The sequence below is a fragment of the Carcharhinus amblyrhynchos genome, chromosome 27 (genome assembly GCF_965287045.1).
Source record: "Carcharhinus amblyrhynchos chromosome 27, sCarAmb.v2.hapA, whole genome shotgun sequence".
NCBI lineage: Eukaryota > Metazoa > Chordata > Chondrichthyes > Carcharhiniformes > Carcharhinidae > Carcharhinus > Carcharhinus amblyrhynchos.
In genome coordinates, this window is record NC_137350.1 from 25,379,597 (window position 1) to 25,398,649 (window position 19,053).

The 19,053-nt window shown below is 44.9% G+C and overlaps 1 protein-coding gene across 4 annotated transcripts in view; it reads left to right on the plus strand.

Annotated features, from left to right (window-relative positions):
• Positions 1-18,422, plus strand: part of etv4 (ETS variant transcription factor 4) — a 120,910-nt gene extending 102,488 nt beyond the window's left edge. For all 4 annotated transcript variants that reach the window (XM_080213941.1, XM_080213939.1, XM_080213942.1 and 1 more), the window contains 2 exons: positions 11,570-11,671; positions 12,775-18,422. In XM_080213941.1, coding sequence (XP_080070067.1) covers positions 11,570-11,671; positions 12,775-12,996 — 324 coding nt within the window. In that variant the 3' untranslated portion in view covers positions 12,997-18,422. The remainder of the gene's footprint in view (positions 1-11,569; positions 11,672-12,774) is intronic.
• The last annotated feature ends 631 nt before the right edge of the window (positions 18,423-19,053 follow it).

Here is a 19,053-nt window from a genome sequence, read left to right on the forward strand (position 1 = left end):
TAGGTTCATTGGTCATGCTAAAATTGCCCCTTAGTGTCCTGAGATGTGTAGGTTAGAGGGATTAGCAGGTAAATGTGTAGGGATATGGGGGTACGGCCTGGGTGGGATTGTGGTCAGTGCAGATTAGATGGGCCAAACGGCCTCTTTCTGCACGGTAGGGTTCTATGACTTCTATGAAATAATGAGAAGCAGTTGGAAAGAGTTTGGGAATTGTAAAATGCTGAATATTTGAATTGGTTGGAGGTGGGGGCCAATATTGGTGGCATGGACAGGATTTCTTCAAACATATTCCCCCAGTGCCTCTTGTATTATTCAAAAGATCCGAACAAATCCCCTTCCCCACCAGTACTATATCCTGCTTGTCTGGCTTTGACCAGAATCTAGCCTGTTCTGGATTGATCAGCAGAGTATCACAGTGGTTAGCAGTGCTGCCTCACGGCGCCAGGGACCCAGGTTCAATTCCAGCTTTGGGTGATTGTTTCTGTGGAGGTTGCACATTCTCTCCGTGTCTGCGTGGGTTTCCTCCAGGTGCTCCAGTTTCCTCCCATAGTCAGAGGATGTGTGGGTTAGGATCAATTTAGCATGACCAAAGTGTCGGGGGATTAGAAGTGTAAATAGACGCAGTTATGGGGCTCGGGCCTGGGTGGGATTGTTGTCGTTGCAGGCTTGATGGGCCTCCACCCACATTGTAGGGATTCTGTGATTCTCTAGGGACCCCGACCCTCAGTCTCATGCTTAAACCTTCAAGTTTAGATTCAAGGGTCCGAATGCCGTTGAATCTCCATTGGAAAGCTTAAGCTACCAACTTCAAATAGTTCTGAGTGTGTTTCAACACTTTTAAGCTATTTCTGAAGACACGCTTTTGTTATCTGGGAATTCTCAATGTCTGAGGTTGGGATCCGATGGGAGATGTATTGATAGGAAAGAGCAGCAGCTGTGAGAGAGTTTAAGTTTGACAGCAAAAGGCGGTTGAGAGATGAGATGGAAAAACTGACAATGTGTACATTGGCAAAACTTTTCAATGAAACCAATTTAGATTGAAGAGAAAATACACATTTGGAAGAAATAATAAAGGAACACTTGGACCAGGCCTGACACAGTTCAGTTGCCCACTGCCTGTCAATGTATCACCACACATTAGGGACTTAAAACAGCTATATTATATCACCCAGGTTGATAACATTACATTGCACAGTTGGGGATCATTCCAAAGAAAATTCCAAAAGCCAGCAGTGATGAATAGTGTTGGGCAGTGGTGAAACTTAGTTAAAGAAAGGTGCACATTGAAGGGATGTGCAGTCACAAGACTTATACAGCTGAGGGAGTCTATTTGGCCTGTCCTTGCTTATCTATCACATAGGGTGGCATAGTGGTTAGCACTGCTGCCTCACAGCGCCAGGGACTCCAGTTCGATTCCCGGCTTGGATCACTGTCTGTGTGGAGTTTGCACTTTGTCCCCATGTCTGCGTGGGTTTCCTCCAGGTGCTCCGACAGTCCAAAGTTGTGTGGATTAGCTAGGTTGGCCATGCTAAATTGCCCCTTAGTGTGAGGGGGACTAGATAGGGTAAAGGCATGGGCTTATGACGATAGGGCCTGGGTGGGACTGTGGTTGGTGCAGACTTTTTGGGCCAAATGGCCTCCTTTTGCACTGTAGGATTCTATGAAGATATTTTCTTTCCTCTCATCTCAGACCAGCCAATCATTTCTTAAATTACTCAAGAGATTTTAAACCACCTCCAACCTATGCAGAATCAGTTTCAAGTAGTGACCATAGAATCATAGAATCCTACAGTGCGGAGGGAGGCATCTGGCCCATCAAATCCTCACTGACAGAGCATCAGACCCAGGTTGTAGTCCCTTAAGCTCACATATTCACCCTGTCAATTCCCCTAACCTATGCATCTTTGGACACTTAAGGGGCAATTTAGCATGGCCAATCCACCTAACCCGCACATCTTTGGACTGTGGGAGGAAACCAGAGCGCCCGGAGGAAACCCACGCAGACGTGGGGAAAATGTGCAAACTCCACACAGACAGTGACCCAAGGCTGGGCTTGAACCTGGGTCCCTGGTGCTGTGAGGTAGCAGTGCCAACCACTGTGCCAGCGAGCCGGCCACTGTTTGTGGGAGAGATATTTGTGTCCCTCGCAAAAGAAAATTCCAGCTCAAAATACTGCATTTTCAAGTTTGAATTCAAGCAGGTAATTTTAGAAGTTTACCATTGATTTTTGCTCTGTAATGATGTTACCTTGCAAGAGCCAAAACAGACTTGAAGAGGGAGCCACTATAATGAGCTTAGCTATGGAAAATAAATCAATTACAAGGAAAATCACTCCATCAGCAAAAATGGCAACTGAAATACTGTGACAATGTCAAGTATCTGACATACATCATTGGCCTGAGTCTCAAATAGTTGGGCAGTATTCCAATTGTGTAGCAAGAATGCTTGAGCTAAATTTTGAATGATGGTTTTTAGAAGTTATATAAGCTTTAGCTTTTATGCATGAAGATGTGCTGGAATTCAATTCTAAATCATTGACTGCACTTGCGCTGCTCTTGAATACAGAGACAACCTTTTACCCACTATGAGTGCATATGTTCACCTCTGAACCATCACCTGAATTCACCTCTGACTCATCTAATCTGATGAAAGCCACATTCTTTGTTACGTTCAAGTTCCACTGTTTTAATGTACCCCTAGCCAGTCCCCACCATCCCAGTCACTGTAAACTTGAGCCCATCTAAACTCTGCTCCCACGCTTTACCTCGCCGAGGCAATGGCCTAGTGACATTGTTATTGGACTAGTGACCCAAGGTAATGCTCTGGGGACTCGGGTTCAAATCCCACCTAGGCAGATGGTGAAATTTGATATGGAGATGCCGGTGTTGGACTGGAGTGGGCACAGCAAGAAGTCTCGCAACACCACATTAAAGTCCAACAGGTTTATTTGGAAGCATGAGCTTTCGGACCACTGCCCCTTCATCAGGTGAAAGAGCAGCGCTGTAAACTCGTGACTCCAAATAAACCTGTTGGACTTTAACCAGGTGTTGTGAGACTTCTTACAGTAAAATTTGAATTCAACTGAAGTCTGGGATTAAAAGTCTAATGATGACCATGAAACATTGTCAATTATCATAAAAACCCGCCTGGGTTTGTTAATGTCCTTTAGGGGAGGAAATCTGCCATCCTTACCTGGCCTGGCCTACATGTGACTCCAGATCCACAGCAATGTGGTTGACTCTTAAATGCACTCAAGAATGGGCAGTAAATGCTGGCCCAACCAGGGATGCCCACATCCCATGAACAAATAAGAAAGAACCAAGTCCCCATTACCCATTACTCTATGCTCTCTGACCTACATTAGCTACCAGTCAAGAAATGCCTCGGTTTTAAAATTATTGTCCTTATTCTCAGTTCAAGCTTTATCCCCTGCCTGTTTCTGTAATCCTCTTCAGTCCCACATCCCTCCAAGTAATCCAGCGCTCCTCCAGGCCAGGCCTCTTGAACTTCCCTAAATTTAACTGCTCCACCACTGGTGGCTGTGCCTTCAGTAGCCTAGATGCTAAATTCTGGATTTCCCTCTCTGCCTTTCCTTCTTCACAGCACTCCTTAAAACTCCCACTTCGACCAAATTTTTGGTTGTACGCTGTAATACATCTTTACGTGGCTTGATGTTAGATTTTACTTTGTAATGCCTCTGTGAGGCATCTTTTGTCCAGAATTCTCCGGTCTCACACGCCCCACTACCGCTGCCAGTGAGAATGGAGAATTTGGTGCTCAGACAAATCTCCTTCCACTGCAGCGGGACCGGAGAACTCCAGCCATCAACGAGGTCAGACAATTCAAGCCTTCATTACATTTATTACATATTACAGCCAAGATGCGGCGCAATGGCACGGTGGTTAACACTGCTGCCTCACAGCACCAGGGACCCAGATTCGATTTCCAATTTGGGTCATTATCTGTGCAGAGTTTGCATGTTCTCCCCGTGTCTGTGTGTTTCCTCCAGGTGCTCCGGTTTCCTCCCACAGTCTGAAAGCATGCTGGTTAGATGCATTAGCCATACTGAATTCTCCCTCAGTGTACCCAAACAGGCATCCGAGTGTGGCGACTAGGGGATTTTCACAATAGTGAAAACCTGGGTCCCCAGAGCATTACCGTGGGTTACTAGTCCAATGACAATGCCACTGCGTCACCGCTTTGGCGAGTTAAAGCACGGAAGCACAGTTTGGGATGGGCTCAAGTTTACAGTGACTGGGATGTTGGAGATTGGCCAGGGGCACATTAAAACAGTGGAACTTGAACGTAACAAAGAATGTGGATTTCATCAGATTCGATGAGTCAGGGGTAAAAATATGCGCTCATAGTGGGTAAAAGGTTGTGTCTGTATTCAAGAGCAGTGCAAGTGCCGTCAATGATTTAGAATTGAATTCCAGCAAGTCTTCATGCATAAAAGCTGAAGTTTATATAACGTCTAAAAACCATCGTTCAAAATTTAGCTTAAACATTCTTGCTACACAATTGGAATAGTGCCCAACTATTTGAGACTCAGGCCAATGACATATGTAAGGTACTTGACATTGTCATAATATTTCAGTTGCCGTTTTCGCTGATGGAGTGATTTTCCTTGTAATTGATTCATTTTCCATTGCTAAGCTCATTATAATGGCTCTCTCCTCAAATTTGTTTTGGCTCTTGCAAGATAACATTGCAGTGTTAATGTAAGCTGATTTGTGACGAATAAGTAAATAAACTTATCAGAAACTTATCATTAAATGTGCCATATGAATCCAACTTTGTGTTGCAGTTGTACCCCTCTATTTTGAGGCAGGTCCAGCAATCAGCAGAAATCCAGCTATAGGTGCTTAGTATAAACAATTGAGCATGTAGTTTATGTAGTGGCACGTGCTGGGAGTGGATCTTGCGATTTTGACCATGCATTTCCCCAAAATTTCCATCCATTATGCCCGAATTCCAACTTCCAGTAATTAAGGCTGCCCACTGCAATCGCAGTTTCAGAAATGGATGCTTGTAAACTGAGAGAGTTTGTCCAGGGGCTGCTGACTCCTGGGAGGATGCTAAAGAAGATCCAGTAATCCTCAGTTTAATTTAGGGAAAAGTGGGGCAGAAATCTTCTGCCTATTGTCAGCCTTGGACATCCACGTGATGTGACGAACCTTCGATTAAGTGATGCAATTGTTTGCGCATTCTGACGTTGGGGTGCCCACATGCTCAGGAGTCAAGGCAGGCTTCCTTGTTCAATTCTTTGTGCCCATCTGCCCATATTGCAATTGGGTGGGCTGGGTGGACAATCATGAACGAGAGCAGGATGACAGAGTGGTTGGCACTACTACCTCACAAGCACCAGGGTTCGATTCCCGGCTTGGGTCACTGTCTGTGTGGAGTCTGCACATTCTCCCTGTGTCTGCGTGGGTTTCCCCCGGGTGCTCCGGTTTCCTCCCACAGTGTGAAAGATGTGCTGGTTAGATGCATTGGCCATGCTGAATTCTCCCTCCGTGTACCCGCACAGATACCGGAGTGTTGCGACTCGGGGATTTTCACAGTAACTTCTTTGCAGTGTTAATATTTGTGACACTAATAAATAAACTTCATTTTGAAACTTTATTTATTTTAAAACTTTAGCTGATGGATTATATGTTGTATTAGTCTCTGATTTAGCTGGTTAGTGCGGGGAAAACACTGAACCTGGTGGTGAGGGACAGGACAGCTGGAACTGAATTTAGCAGTGCAATTTGGAGGCTAAATAATCTACTAGTTTCCACCAAGAACCAGCAATGTAGCTGATTTTGTCATCTTGGGATTTGTGTACAATGGTGTAGATTTTCCCAGCAGTGCTGTTTAGTGACGGGTGTACTGATTGCAATAAGGTGTTCGAAAGGCACCTTTGCAGAGTTTCATTACAGAGGGCAGACTTGCCAGGACATTCAGTTTGATTTAGCTGGCTTTCCACTTTTGATTTATAATACTCATTATAATGTAATGTTTGAAATGAATTTCTTTGGGGCAAGGGGAGAACATTGAGCGATATCTGAAACAGTTATTTGTGAAATGTAAATTTGATTATGGAGCAGGAACTTTCAGACCATGAAATAGAATGCACTGTTAAATGAATTTATTTGTCGAGTAGCATTCTGCTCAAATTAGGATTTCCTGCAAATTCTAGATACATACGAAGCCCATTAATTAGTCACAATTCACGTAAAACAGCAGCTTTCAGCCCTTCGTTCCAGCCTGTTGCCCCCTCTCTGGCATGTAGTTGTGTAGATGTTCCCAGTTCTCCAGTACATCATCCACGTAACCATTTACAGTCTAAAAAGTCGGGGAGGGTGGGTGCGATCACATCGGCTCGTCACGTCGGTTGATTGGTGTAGCAAACAAATAAGATCAGACATGTCATGAAAAATCAGGCTCATGCCCAGTTTCTCACCTCTCGCAAAGTTTGTTGGCCCCATTTTGCTGGCAATATCAACCTTGCGCCAGGACAGAGCTATACTTGTACACACTGCACTGGAAGAGCTAGACGCCTGCGCAATGGCGCCCTTACAGCTCAGCAGCTGGCTACCTGGCGTGAATAGGCTCCTCCCACTCCCCCTACTGCTGAGAGTCATATTTTGCCTCTTTTTATTCTCTAAGTGCCATACAATTGTGTCCAGGAGCTCGCCCAAAAAATGGGCGTGATTCTCCTATTTTCAGGTTCATTTGGCACTTAGAATTTTCTTAATAAGATCTCCCCCCAATGAGTGTGAACGTGATTTTCTGTTTCCTTGTTGTCAATGCTATATGATTCTTTGAGTTGGTTATTTGAGTCCTCAAGGAAAGGAAGGAAACACGTTTTCTAATTTGCACTAATTCACTCACTGACCTTACAGCCCTTGTTAGAGATGGACTGGACTTAGTTAATAGTCCTCAGTGCTAATATCTTTCGAGAGATCTCTGCTGACAAATACAGGTACGTGGGTGTTAGCCAGTGACAGGTTTGGGAGCCAACCGAAGGTTTAGGCTCAGACGGGAAATGCTGGAAAATCTCAGCAGATCTGAAAGCATCTGCGGAGTTAGAATAAAGCTAATGCTTTGAGCCTGAATGACCTTTTGTCAGAGCTAACTGCCTGTCTGCTGTATCTAAAGATTGAGCAGCCTGCGATATGTACTTAAAAAGTAGCAATTTGATAGCTGGCAGATTCTCCTGAGGATGCTGTTGCTGTCAAACTGGCTGCTGCAAAGTACATGTGGGGGTCATACATAGGAACATACATTGGAGGCAGGAGCAGATGCAGGCCATTCAGCCTGTCGAACCTCCTCTACCATTCATTATGATCATGGTGGCACAATGTTAGCACTGCTGTCTCAGAACGCTAGGGGCCCGGATTCAATTCTGCCCTCGGGTCACTGTCTCTGTGGAGTTTGCACAGTCTCCCCTTGTCTCCATGGGATTCCTCCGGGTGCTCTGGTTTCCTCCCACAGTCCAAAGATGTGCAGGTGGATTGGTTATGCTAAATAGCCCCTTAGTGTCCAAAGAAGTGTAGGTTAAGGTAATTAGAAAGGTAAATATGTGGAGTTATGGGGTTAGGGCCTGGGTAAGATGGGACAAATGGTCTCCATCTGCACTTTAGGGATTCTATGATAATCCTTCAATGACAAAGGTTATGGCTCTTACACTATCCCACTCGTGTGAACCCTGAGTGTGAGTATTGTTAAGCTGTTGATCTATGTATATGCATCTCAGCTTCACCTCATGCTGCCTATACACACGTACTTTCTGGATATCAATGAAAAGTGGAAATTTTCAACAAATTTCTTTCCTCGCTAGCCCCAGGCTTCTGTGGAGCGCTGCTGCTGAGTTGAGCTATCCTTGCACGAATGGGCGATTGGATCTGGCTCCCTCCTGGCCTGATTGGCTGAGTATCGCACCTATTCTCCGAGGGCTGACAGAGCTGTTAATGTCGCAAGTTCTGCCTTTACACCCAGATGCTGGGACCCACGCAGGATCCCTGTTGAGCTTTGGATTTTCTCTGGACAGGGGAAGCATTTTTATTTTGCTGACATGGAAATGGCATCATTTTCTACCCAGAGCCAGCTGCTGACAGTCAGAAAATCAGAGCATTTCCATCTAGGTAATAAACTGAGAAGATGAGTGACCGGCACATTAGTGTCAGTGGGTAATTGATGACTCCATTTAACACAGTTACTCTCCCCTGGCACTCAGAGTTTCTAGACAGCATTGTACAATTGGGGCTATATTGTTAAAATAAGACCTGATGTTACATTGGTTCACGGAGTCCAAATGGTTTAACCCTCAGGGCATCTGAGCTTGAACTGTCCTTTTACTGCTGCACACAGATCATAGAATCCCTACAGTGCAGAAGATGGTCATTTGGCCCATCAAGAGTGCACCGACCCTCTGATAAAGTACCCAGGCCCCCACCCTCATCCAATCCCTGTAACCCCACACATGTAGCATGGCTAATCCATCTAACCTACACATCTTGGGACACAGAGGGCGGAATTTTGTCGACACGTCCGCCCAAGGTTTGTATGGTCCCACCCAAGTCTAACGGAGAAAGTCGTTCTCCGAGCCGGGCCCGCCCCTGGAATCAGGGCGGGAATGCCGCTAAAGTTCCGGCCTAAGGGCGGGATTTTCCAGTTGTGTTCGCCAGAAATTCCCACCCCGGATCAACGGACTTTTGCAAGGTCCCGCCCCCCTCCACTACAATTCCCGCGGTGGGCAGGATGGGAAAATTCCACCACGAGGGGCAATTTAGCATGGCCAATCCACCTAACCTGCACATCTTTGGGCTGTGGGAGGAAACCGGAGCACCCGGAGGAAACCCACACGGACACAGGGAGAATGTGCAAACTCCACACAGACAGTGACCCAAGACCAGAATTGAATCCTGGTCCCTGAAGCTATGAGACAGCTCTGCTAACCACCATGAATGGTAATTTTGAGCACTGCTCCTCTAGCATTACACCAGAAATTGTCACAGCCCACCCAGCCGTAACCCGGAATGTGACCCAGTTACACTACAAGGTGCTCATTGTAATGAATAATAACATCCTGAGGGTCAAGTCACCGCTCACTGTCCATTGTCCCACCTGAAGAATGGCCCCTGGTGGTCATGAAGAGTGCTGTATAAATGGAAGTCTTTTATTCTCGGCTGACTATCTGTGCGCTCAATCATCGTAGGGTTCTATCAGTTCGCTACTTCCTTGATCACATCATATTTAGATTTGTTGATTTCTCTGAAAGTACTGTTACATCAAGAATATTCATCAGCACATTCTGAAAGTAATTTGGCCCCGTAATCCCATAGTCATGTGGATAGCTTGTGTCCACCACAGCATGGGGTGGCACAGTGGTTAGCGCTGCTGCCTCACAGCACCAGGGACGTGGGTTCAATCCCGGTCTCAGGTGACTGTCCACGAGGAATTTGCACATTCTTCCCTGTGTCTGCATGGGTTTCCTCCGGGTGCTCCGGTTTCTTCCCACACTCCAAAGATGTGCAGGTTAGGTTGATAGGCCATGCTAAATTAATCTTTAGTTTCAGGGGATTAGCAGATTAAATTCATAGGGTTATGAGGATGGGGCCTGGGTGGGATTGGTGTCAGTGCGGGCTTGATGGTCCGAACAGCCTCCTTCTGCACTGTAGGAATTCTATAAGTGACAACAGTGGCCGAAATTCTCCGAAGTTGTTGGCCCCTCCATCGCTGCCAGCGAGTATGGAGAATTTGACACCGCCAAATCTCCAATCACAGCAGTGGGACTGGAGAATTCCTGTCGCAGACAAAGTCAGAGAATCCCAGCCATGACTTATTGCCATGACAGGAAGGTCTATACATGTTATCTAAAGTTTTTTGGTGCGTACCTACCTCCGCATTGGCGCAACAAAAGTTAATGGAATCTTCAAAAAATATTTTTTTCATTTGTGGGATATGGGCATTGTTGGCTGGCTAGCATTTATTGCCCATCCCTAGTTGCCCCTTGCAAAGATGGTGATGAGCTGCCTTCATGAATCACTGCAGTCCATATGCTGTGGGTTGACCAAAATGCCATTAGGAAAGGAATTCCAGGATTTTGACCCAGTTACTACAAGTCAGGATGGTGAGTGGCCTGGAGAAGAACTTGCAGGTGCTGGTGTTCTTATGTACCTGCGGTCCTTGTTCTTCTAGATGGAAATGGTCATGGGTTTGGAAGGTGCTGTGTAAGGTTGTTCAATTAACCTCTGCAGTGCACACTGTAGATAGTACACACTACTGCCATCAATGGTGGAGGGAAGGGATGTTTGTGGAAGGGGTACCAATCAAGATGGCTGTGTGTCCTAGATAGTGTCAAGCTTATTGAGTGTTTTTGGAGCTGCACCCATCCAGGCAAGTGGGGAGTTTTCCATCACACTCTTGACTTGTGCCTTGTAGATGGCGGACAGGCTTTGGGGAGTCAGGAGGCAAGTTACTCTCTGTAGGATTCCTAGCCTTTGACCTGCCCTCGTAGCCTCTGTGTTTATGTGGTGAGACCAATTGACAGGGAAAAAAAGCATAAAAGTCTACACCAACAGCTATAAAGAAGAAAGTAAGTTAATATTATGAACTGGACTGTTCATCAGAACAATATTCTGCAAAAGAGTCAGTTTCCAAACTGCTAACTTACTCTGTGAATGTGAGCAGATTCTTTCATTCTGATAACCTGTTGCTAGGCACCAAGCGATAACATTATTGTCTTATTTAAGGGCAACTAGTATTGTTGGTTAAACCTACATAAACTGCTGAGATCACAAAATTGTACTGCAGAGAAGACAATTCTGAAATATCAAACTCATTGTCTACCTAATAGAACAGTTCAAATGCAATAGATCAGCTAGATAGTCAATATCTTTTCCCAAAGGTAAGGGAGTCTAAAATCAGAGGGCACAGGTTTAAGGTGAGAGGGGAGAGATACAGAAGGATCCAGAGGGGCAATTTTTTTCACACAGAGGGTGGTGAGTGTCTGGAACAAGCTGCCAGAGATAGTAGTAGAGGCGGGTATAATTTTGTCTTTAAGAAAGCATTTGGACAGTTTCATGAGTAAGATGGGTATAGAGTGATATGGGCCAAATGTGGGCAACTGGGACTAGCTTAGGAGTTTAAAAAAAAGGACAGCATGGACATGTTAGGCCGAAGGGCCTGTTTCTATGCTGTAAACCTCTATGACTCTATGAACTCAGTGATAATTTGATTTAGTTTTAAATTTACTCTTGGGGTGTGAGTGTCCCTCTTATTGCCCATCTCTGACTGCCCTTGAGGAGGTGGTGGTGAGCTGCCTTTTTGAGCCGCTGCAGTCAATGCAACTTAGATTCAGTGTAGAGCACTTTTCTGCAGCATTTTGATGCAACTCAGTGGCTTGCTCTGTCATCTCAGAGGAAGGTTAAGATTGAATTACATAGCTGTGGATCTGCCATCGCGTGTAGGTCTGAGCGGGTAAGGATGGCAGATTTCTTTCCCTTCAGGTCAAACAATGGCAAATACCAGAACCAAAAGTACCAGGACATTGAACTAATGACTTTCTCTTATTTTACAGGTGGCAAGACTCTGGGGAATGCAAAAAAACAGGCCAGCCATGAACTATGATAAGCTTAGCCGTTCCCTTCGCTACTATTATGAGAAGGGGATCATGCAAAAGGTTAGTTTAATATAATGATATTAAAGTGAGCATTTTATAATGAAATTCTGAGCTCATTGTGAGCAGCTGCATCAACACTGCTGGGTCGATCAATTCTCGTTTTTTATTGGTTAAATGCTTAAGGCCTATTATATAGCCCAATAAATAAAACTTCATAAAATAGTCACACAAATCCTTATGTGTAAGCTCATTGTTAATAATTTTTCCCCGCCCTTGGCTCCCTCCCACTTCCCCCACACCTGCAGCCTTCCACAAGGCCTCAGAGCCTCCTGCTCTTTGCCATAATGGTTAGCAATGCTGCTTCACAGCGCCAGGGATCCGGGTTCGATCCCCTTCTTGGGTCACTGTCTGTGTGGAGTTTGCATATTCTCCCTGTGTCTGCGTGGGTTCCCTCTGGGCATTCCAGTTTCCTCCCACAGTCTGAAAGATATGCTGGTTAGGTGCATTGGCCATGCTAAATTCTCCCTCAATGTACCTGAACAGGCACTGGAGTGTGGCAATTAGGGGATTTTCACAGTAACTTTATTGCAATGTTAATATAAGTTTACTTGTGATAACTAATAAATAAACCTTAACTCTCTATCTTTGGAGGTTCACCTGACAGCAATCCTTATTTTGGGCTGCAGCCTACATTCTGTAATACATCAGTAAAGAGAACTATAATTTCCACCAGTCCTTGGTCACACTCCAGTCCATATACCAAGGAGAGGCCAGTCTTTGCTGCCCACTGGCTCATGCCATTCAGTTTAACCCCTCTAGTATTTGAGTCTCTCCCACCAAAATTAAGTGAAGTTCAGCCTAGCTCATTAGACAATTAACACAAAATGAAAATGAGAAAATCTAAATTAAACAGGAGAAAAATTGTAAGTGGGAGGCAGGACAGGGCTTTCTGTGACGCCTTCTGTGGTCAAATAACCTGCAGAACTCATGTCTAAGCTTACACATGTGAAACGGCTGCTGCCCATCATAGAACACTGAGTTTGTCATGAACCATCAAAGGAGGAGGGGAGAGAAAACTTGTAAACAAGTGTCTGAAGTGAAGCATTGGTGTTCTCCATGTATTGAACAGATAAGTGTACTCCAGTGGCCTTTGCTGTTTGCAGGTGGCTGGCGAGCGATACGTGTACAAGTTTGTCTGCGAACCGGAAGCCCTGTTCTCTTTAGCATTCCCTGACAATCAACGGCCTTTGCTCAAGTCTGAATTCGACCGGCACGTCAACGAAGAAGACACTGTACCCCTGTCTCACCTGGACGAGAACACCACCTACATGCCAGATACTGGCTGCATCAATTCACAGCACTACAACAAAGGATATATGTATTGAGTGACAACAAGGAGAATATTGGGTTTTTAATCTCTCTAATTGCACTGCAATAACTCTTAGGAACTGGTAGTAATTATAAGTTAGAATCTGTTGCTTCAAACAAACATTTATCAGATAACTGGGGATATAAACTGAGTGTATATGATTTTAGAGGATTGGTTTGTCTGTTTCTTGTATAAATCTTACTCACTACATATACACAATCTGCAAGGGACTTTCATAGTTTAAGGCAGGGCTGTTTTTAGCTCATTTGTCCCTAAAGAGCAACAGATCGATGAAGACACTAGCCCACAATATATTTGTTTTAAACTGCTTTTTTGTGCTTTTTTTTGGGTTACATTTTATTGCCCAGGTTCTCTCGTGAAATCCAGCAGGACATCTTTAGGAAACGTAATTGACAGTCAAAGGCTTGTCACTGCTGAATGAACTGATATTCCTTATTTTTTCACTTCAGTCTGCTTTCTTATTCCCTGCCCCTCTGCCGTGGGAGCATCGTTACTTTTTCGCTGCGTTGACTTTCAAGATGCTTGTTTCATCGGCATTCGTTAGAGCCATTTGTCAGGTTGGTTTTAAGATTTGGGGTCTCCTGCTGCCTCTTGCTGTTGTGCGCAGCAGACAAAGGTAGGCATTCGCCCTGGAAACAGATGTAACACTCCCCAGGACACATTTTGTGTCTGCACGTTCTCCCCGTGTCTGCATGGGTTTCCCCCAGATGCTCCCACAGTCCAAAGATGAGCAGGTTAGGTGGATTGGCCATGCTAAAATGCTCCTTGGTGTCCCAAACTGCTTGTTAGAGGGATTGGCCATGTTAAATTGCCCCTTGGTGCCCCAAGATGTGTATATTAGGGGGGTTAGCAGGGTAAATATCTGGGGTATAGGGATAGGGCAAGAGGGGCAGGCCTGAGTAAGATGCTGCCAGAAAGACAGTGCAGACTCAATGGGTCGAATGGTCGCCTTCTGCACTGTTGGGATTCTAAGACTCACAGCACAGGGAACTGGTGTCAGAGAGGAATACTTACTCCCCGAAATGTTCAAAAGGGGAAGCTCTGATCCTCATAATGGTTGAGGTTTTTGCGCTAAACAAAGAGAATTTAGTAGACAATTAACACAAAATGAAAATGAGAAAATCTAAATTAAACAGGAGGAATTAAACAGGAGAAAAATTGTAAGTGAGAAGCAAAACTCAAAGTTTATTTGTAAGACAAGTGTGTTCCTTTGTTCCGTGGTCACAGTGGGCAGAGAAACAACTTATGGTTACCAATTAACTGGACCAACTCAACGGTGTAAGTTCGTTTGAAATTCCACATAACCCTCCATGCATGAAATTTAAATGCATTAACTCATTTCCTATCAGATAGAATTCCAGGTCGAGGCATAACCTTGAGGGGAGCGTCCAGTCCATATTCTCAGTGGGTCAGCTGACTGGCGGTCATTTTGCGTCACCACACATTAAAGAGGTCTTGGTTGAATCAAACCCTTTGACACCTCTCTAAACCGAAGCACTTTTCTTTCCGAATTGGGAGGATCATCTTCCAGGGTCAAACAGTTTTAAATATCAGGCATTTATAAGGGCTGCAATACAACCCACAGCAAATCCAGGGACAGTGCCTTTGGTTCACATTCGCATTCTGTTCTATATGTCAGGGCCTTGTCGTGTGATTATTAGGGATTATTCTGTAGCTGCACAGTTTAAAGATAGACACATTGTGCGTCAGTTCAGAGATAATTAGGTAAGAAATGGTGAGTGTCAGATTGTTGAAAATTGCAGGACAGGCCTACTGTCAAAGGGAACCAAATTCTTATTTCAGGGAAATAATGGAATCCAGGCAAATCTTCGGCGTGTCTTGACTGAAAATGTTTTTAAAAATAAGTGTATTGTGATTTCAGGCTCCCAGTTAGTGTGGGCTCACAATATAAAATTAACACGAATACTTTACTGCCTCACCCACCCAAAGCTCATAAGATCCCGTCCCAGGCCAATGGAGAATGCCGTTCTGCGAGCCTCACCCGCCCCCCAGAAGTTCCAGCCAAAATCTGCGACAGATGAACAATCCCCAACAGATGACCGGATGGGAAATGGCAACAGTAAAGTGTTTTGTGACTGGAGTTGGCCCTTATTGATTATATGTAGGAGCTACGTTCAGTGACCTGATGAGAGTGGTTGCAGGCACTGGGAGTTAGAAACAAACCCTATCCCATCACTCCTCTCCCCCTGCCAGATCCCTACCTTGAACAGCACAAAATCCAATCCTGGTTGTGTTGGGATGTGTTCATTTCTAGTTGTTACGCAAACCCTCTGTTCTTTTGCCTAAGTCGCCAGCTCAAGTTGAGCTTCACTGACAATCCTTAAAACAATTCATATGCTTGCCCATGCCTGTAGGTTGCGAAGTCCTGGGGTAGGGTTGCATGTTAAAGTGTTCCTCGCAGATTACTTACATCACACTTCGCTGTGTGATTGTTATAATTTCCAGCATATGCCTCACGGGAAAAATACATTGGAAACCCAATGGTGAACATGAAAATTGGACATTGCAGAGCACACACACTGTTGCAACTGATTGTAACCGACGTGAGGAGTAAAAACGTGAGGAATAAAGCTGCAGCACCGTGAGTGCTACCAGGGAAATGAGGAATAGATGCCTCATTAAGCAGCTTTGTACAGTGGCACAGTGGTTAGCACTGCTGCCTCGCAGCACCAGGGACCCAGGTTTGATTCCTGGCTTGGATCACTGTCCACACGGAGTCTGTACGTTCTCCCCCGTGTCAGTTTCTTCCAGGTCTGTGTGGAGTCTGCACATTCTCCCCGTGTCTGTATGGGTTTCCTCCAGGTGCTCTGGTTTCCTCCCACAGCCCAAAAGACGTGTTGGTTAGGTGCAGTGGCCATGTTAAATTCTCAGTGTACCCAAACAAGTGATGAAGTGTGACAACTAGGGGATTTTCACATTTTGGGGTGTTAATGTAAGCCTACTTGTGCTAATAATAAATAAACTTAATTGAGAGAGGGCTCTAGATTGGGATTTAACCTTTTCCTTCACTCACAAGTAATGAGGCAAATGAGGTGCTGTGATATCAGTGGCATGACTAAGCTGAGTCCGGTAACTCTAGGGCAGGAGAACGGTTAAAGCTACCTCTTGTGTTGAGCAATGGATATAGCAACACATCAATTATTCATGATGTATTTTAGATTGATGACTTCAAACACAACAATGTACTCATCACTTTTGGCTTGGTCCACCACGACCACATTAGTTGAAAGCTGGTCGATGGTTGCTTAAGCCCTATTTCCGTGAGACTGTCAAGTTCGTCCAAAGGAAAAGGGGCAGATCTGGCCACAGGCTTTTTAAGGGTAGTCATAAGCCATAACTTTAGCTAATATTTGTAGGAATGAGAGCTTTGCAAAGGAAGCATGGTATTTATAATGCACGGTTAGAGAATCCTGCACTCCACAGTGCATTGTCACTGTAGGTAAGTTCAAAGCATGTTGCACCTGAATTATGCAAGTTTGAGACAATCAATAGTTTTAAGATTTCCATTAAAAATATATATCAGAATTAGTGTTTGAGCCAAGTTTCATGAGGTCACGGCGAGACTACTTACTTTGATGTTCCGAGCATCAGGCAGAAAGTGAGCAAATAGGTTGCAAACTGCCACTGTGAATGCAATGTCATTGCATTCTATGCAATGGATGTTTTATTTTTCATTAAACATGATACTGTTACTGTAACTTGTTAGACATTAATCTCAGGCAGTTTCTCCCAGACATGCCAGCTGAAGGTTGATGCCAAGGAGTAGGTGTACATAATTAGAAGGAGAAATAGAGGAAGATAAGGAGAACCGAGTTTAAAACACTGTACGGTTTTCTAGATTTCTTTTTCTTTTTGTTTTGCCACTGACAACAGTGACGTTTGGGGTACGATTTGATGGATGGTCCCCCGAGTTGTAATTCTTTATGCAAGTCTAAGCAGTGGGTGTAGGACAGCCCATTTTATTATGAGAGAGCAGTACATTCAAGAATTATCAGACTCACTCACACTGACTCATATAAACACATACACACACACAAACTCACTCAAACATACACACACATACACTCATACAAACACACTCATCACACATGCACACACACACACATATGCATACAGACACATGTACACACACTCACTTTTACAAACATACCAGGCGGGCAAGACCAGAAAATCCCGCCTGAGCTCAACAAACATTTCCATTGTCTGCCCCTCGCCTGCTCCAACTCTGTGGCAGGCAGGGCAGTAGAACTCTGGTGACTCGCTCGCACATAAACACACGCATGCACACACACATATGTACACATACGCACATAAACACACACACAAATACAGACATATATACACAGGCACATACATACATGCACGCACACAAACAGACATTCAGGCACACACACAAGCACGCACATGTACTCGCGCACACATACGCACACGTACACAGGAATCAGCATCATTGCTCCTGGATGCTAGCATCAGCATTAACTGAATTAAAACTGTTGGCATCTTGCGGTTGCTATGGTTTAGCAATTTACTACGTTTTGCCAATTCTGCCATGGGGAAAACTAAAAATGGACAGCTAGCCAACTGACAGTACAACGTGTCAATGAAACACAAACCACAGGTAACCTTGGACGCTAATACTCACACTGAGTGCGTAGACGCATCATATGATGTGGTTTGTTTTTCAATAGCTAACTGTTCAGTGCAGATTTATCCAGCATGTAGTGAATGCTTTATATAGGTCAACCCAACGTGGGGCTTGTGAGTGGAAGGAGCGGCCAGTGCTAGGACACAAAACCAGAGTTACCAGCAGAAGTCTGGACTGCTGAACACTCAACTCAGGTCTTGTTTTGTGGCACTTGTCCAGGGAATACAGTTGTTGACTGTAAAGTTTGTAAGCAGCTGAACAGTTGGGTTGTATTCAACAAATGGTCTTTACTCCAGTATACCTCCACCCATTTCCAGGGTCCCTTGGGATTCATTTATTGCTGAATTGATTTGCAGAAAGCTCCAATGATGGCTTGGCTCAGTGGGTTCATGGATGAGGTAGTTGAACCTCCCCCACCTCGTGCTGGGTGATCTAATCAGAGCCACAGCGCACATGCCAACCCACAGAAGCCTCTTCCCCGCAGGGCTGGGGTGGAACAGGAGGGGAAAGTTGTATTCCCCTCAACTCTGATTGTTACCCAGTGGCTTTTGCTGGAGGCGTACCTTCAGGTGTTGCCTGAGGACAGGGCCATGTTTGGCTATCTTACCTCGGACAGTTGAATACCATGCTACAACTCTCAGTCAAAACTCACGCAGTAAGAAGTCTCACAACACCAAGTTGAAGTCTAACACAGGTTTATTTGGAATCACGCGCTTTCGGAGCGCTGCTCCTTCATCAGGTGCGTGACACACCTGATGACCACTCACCCGATGAAGGAGCAGCGCTCTGAAAGCTTGTGATCCCAAATAAAGGTGTTGGACTTGTAACCCTGGTGTTGTGAGACTTCTTACTGTGCCCACCCCAGTCCAACAACGATATCCACATCAAAACTCACACATGACTAAGGACAATCAGCATCTGTGGAACAGTACCTCAGTAAGGAATCAGTACTTTCAGGAAGGGTTGAGAGGAGCTTGGCAAGAAAATGAAATACATTCTTCACAAGTTTTATGTTAAGCAAAAGCTATTTTCTAGGCAGAAATTAAAAGAAAGCTGCATCGTTCTCGAGGTAATCAGTGGCTATGTAGCATTGTACATATTGCAGATGTCAATCTGAATTGTCACAGTTTTGTACAGCTGTTATAGGAACCAGGGCATTTAAAAATAATGTGCCTTTTAAAGGGGATGATTGGTGCTGAGGGTGAGAGCTAGCCTTTCAACACTGACACCAAAGCTTTCCGTTTACTTCTGGGCCCAGGATTCACCTGCATCCCATGGTGGGGTTGAACTCAGGTTAAAAGCCGCCATGCCCTCAAACATTTTGCCTGTCTGGCTAAGCAATTTTGTTTCGCGACTGAGAGCGGCATAACAAAAGATGGAGGTGAT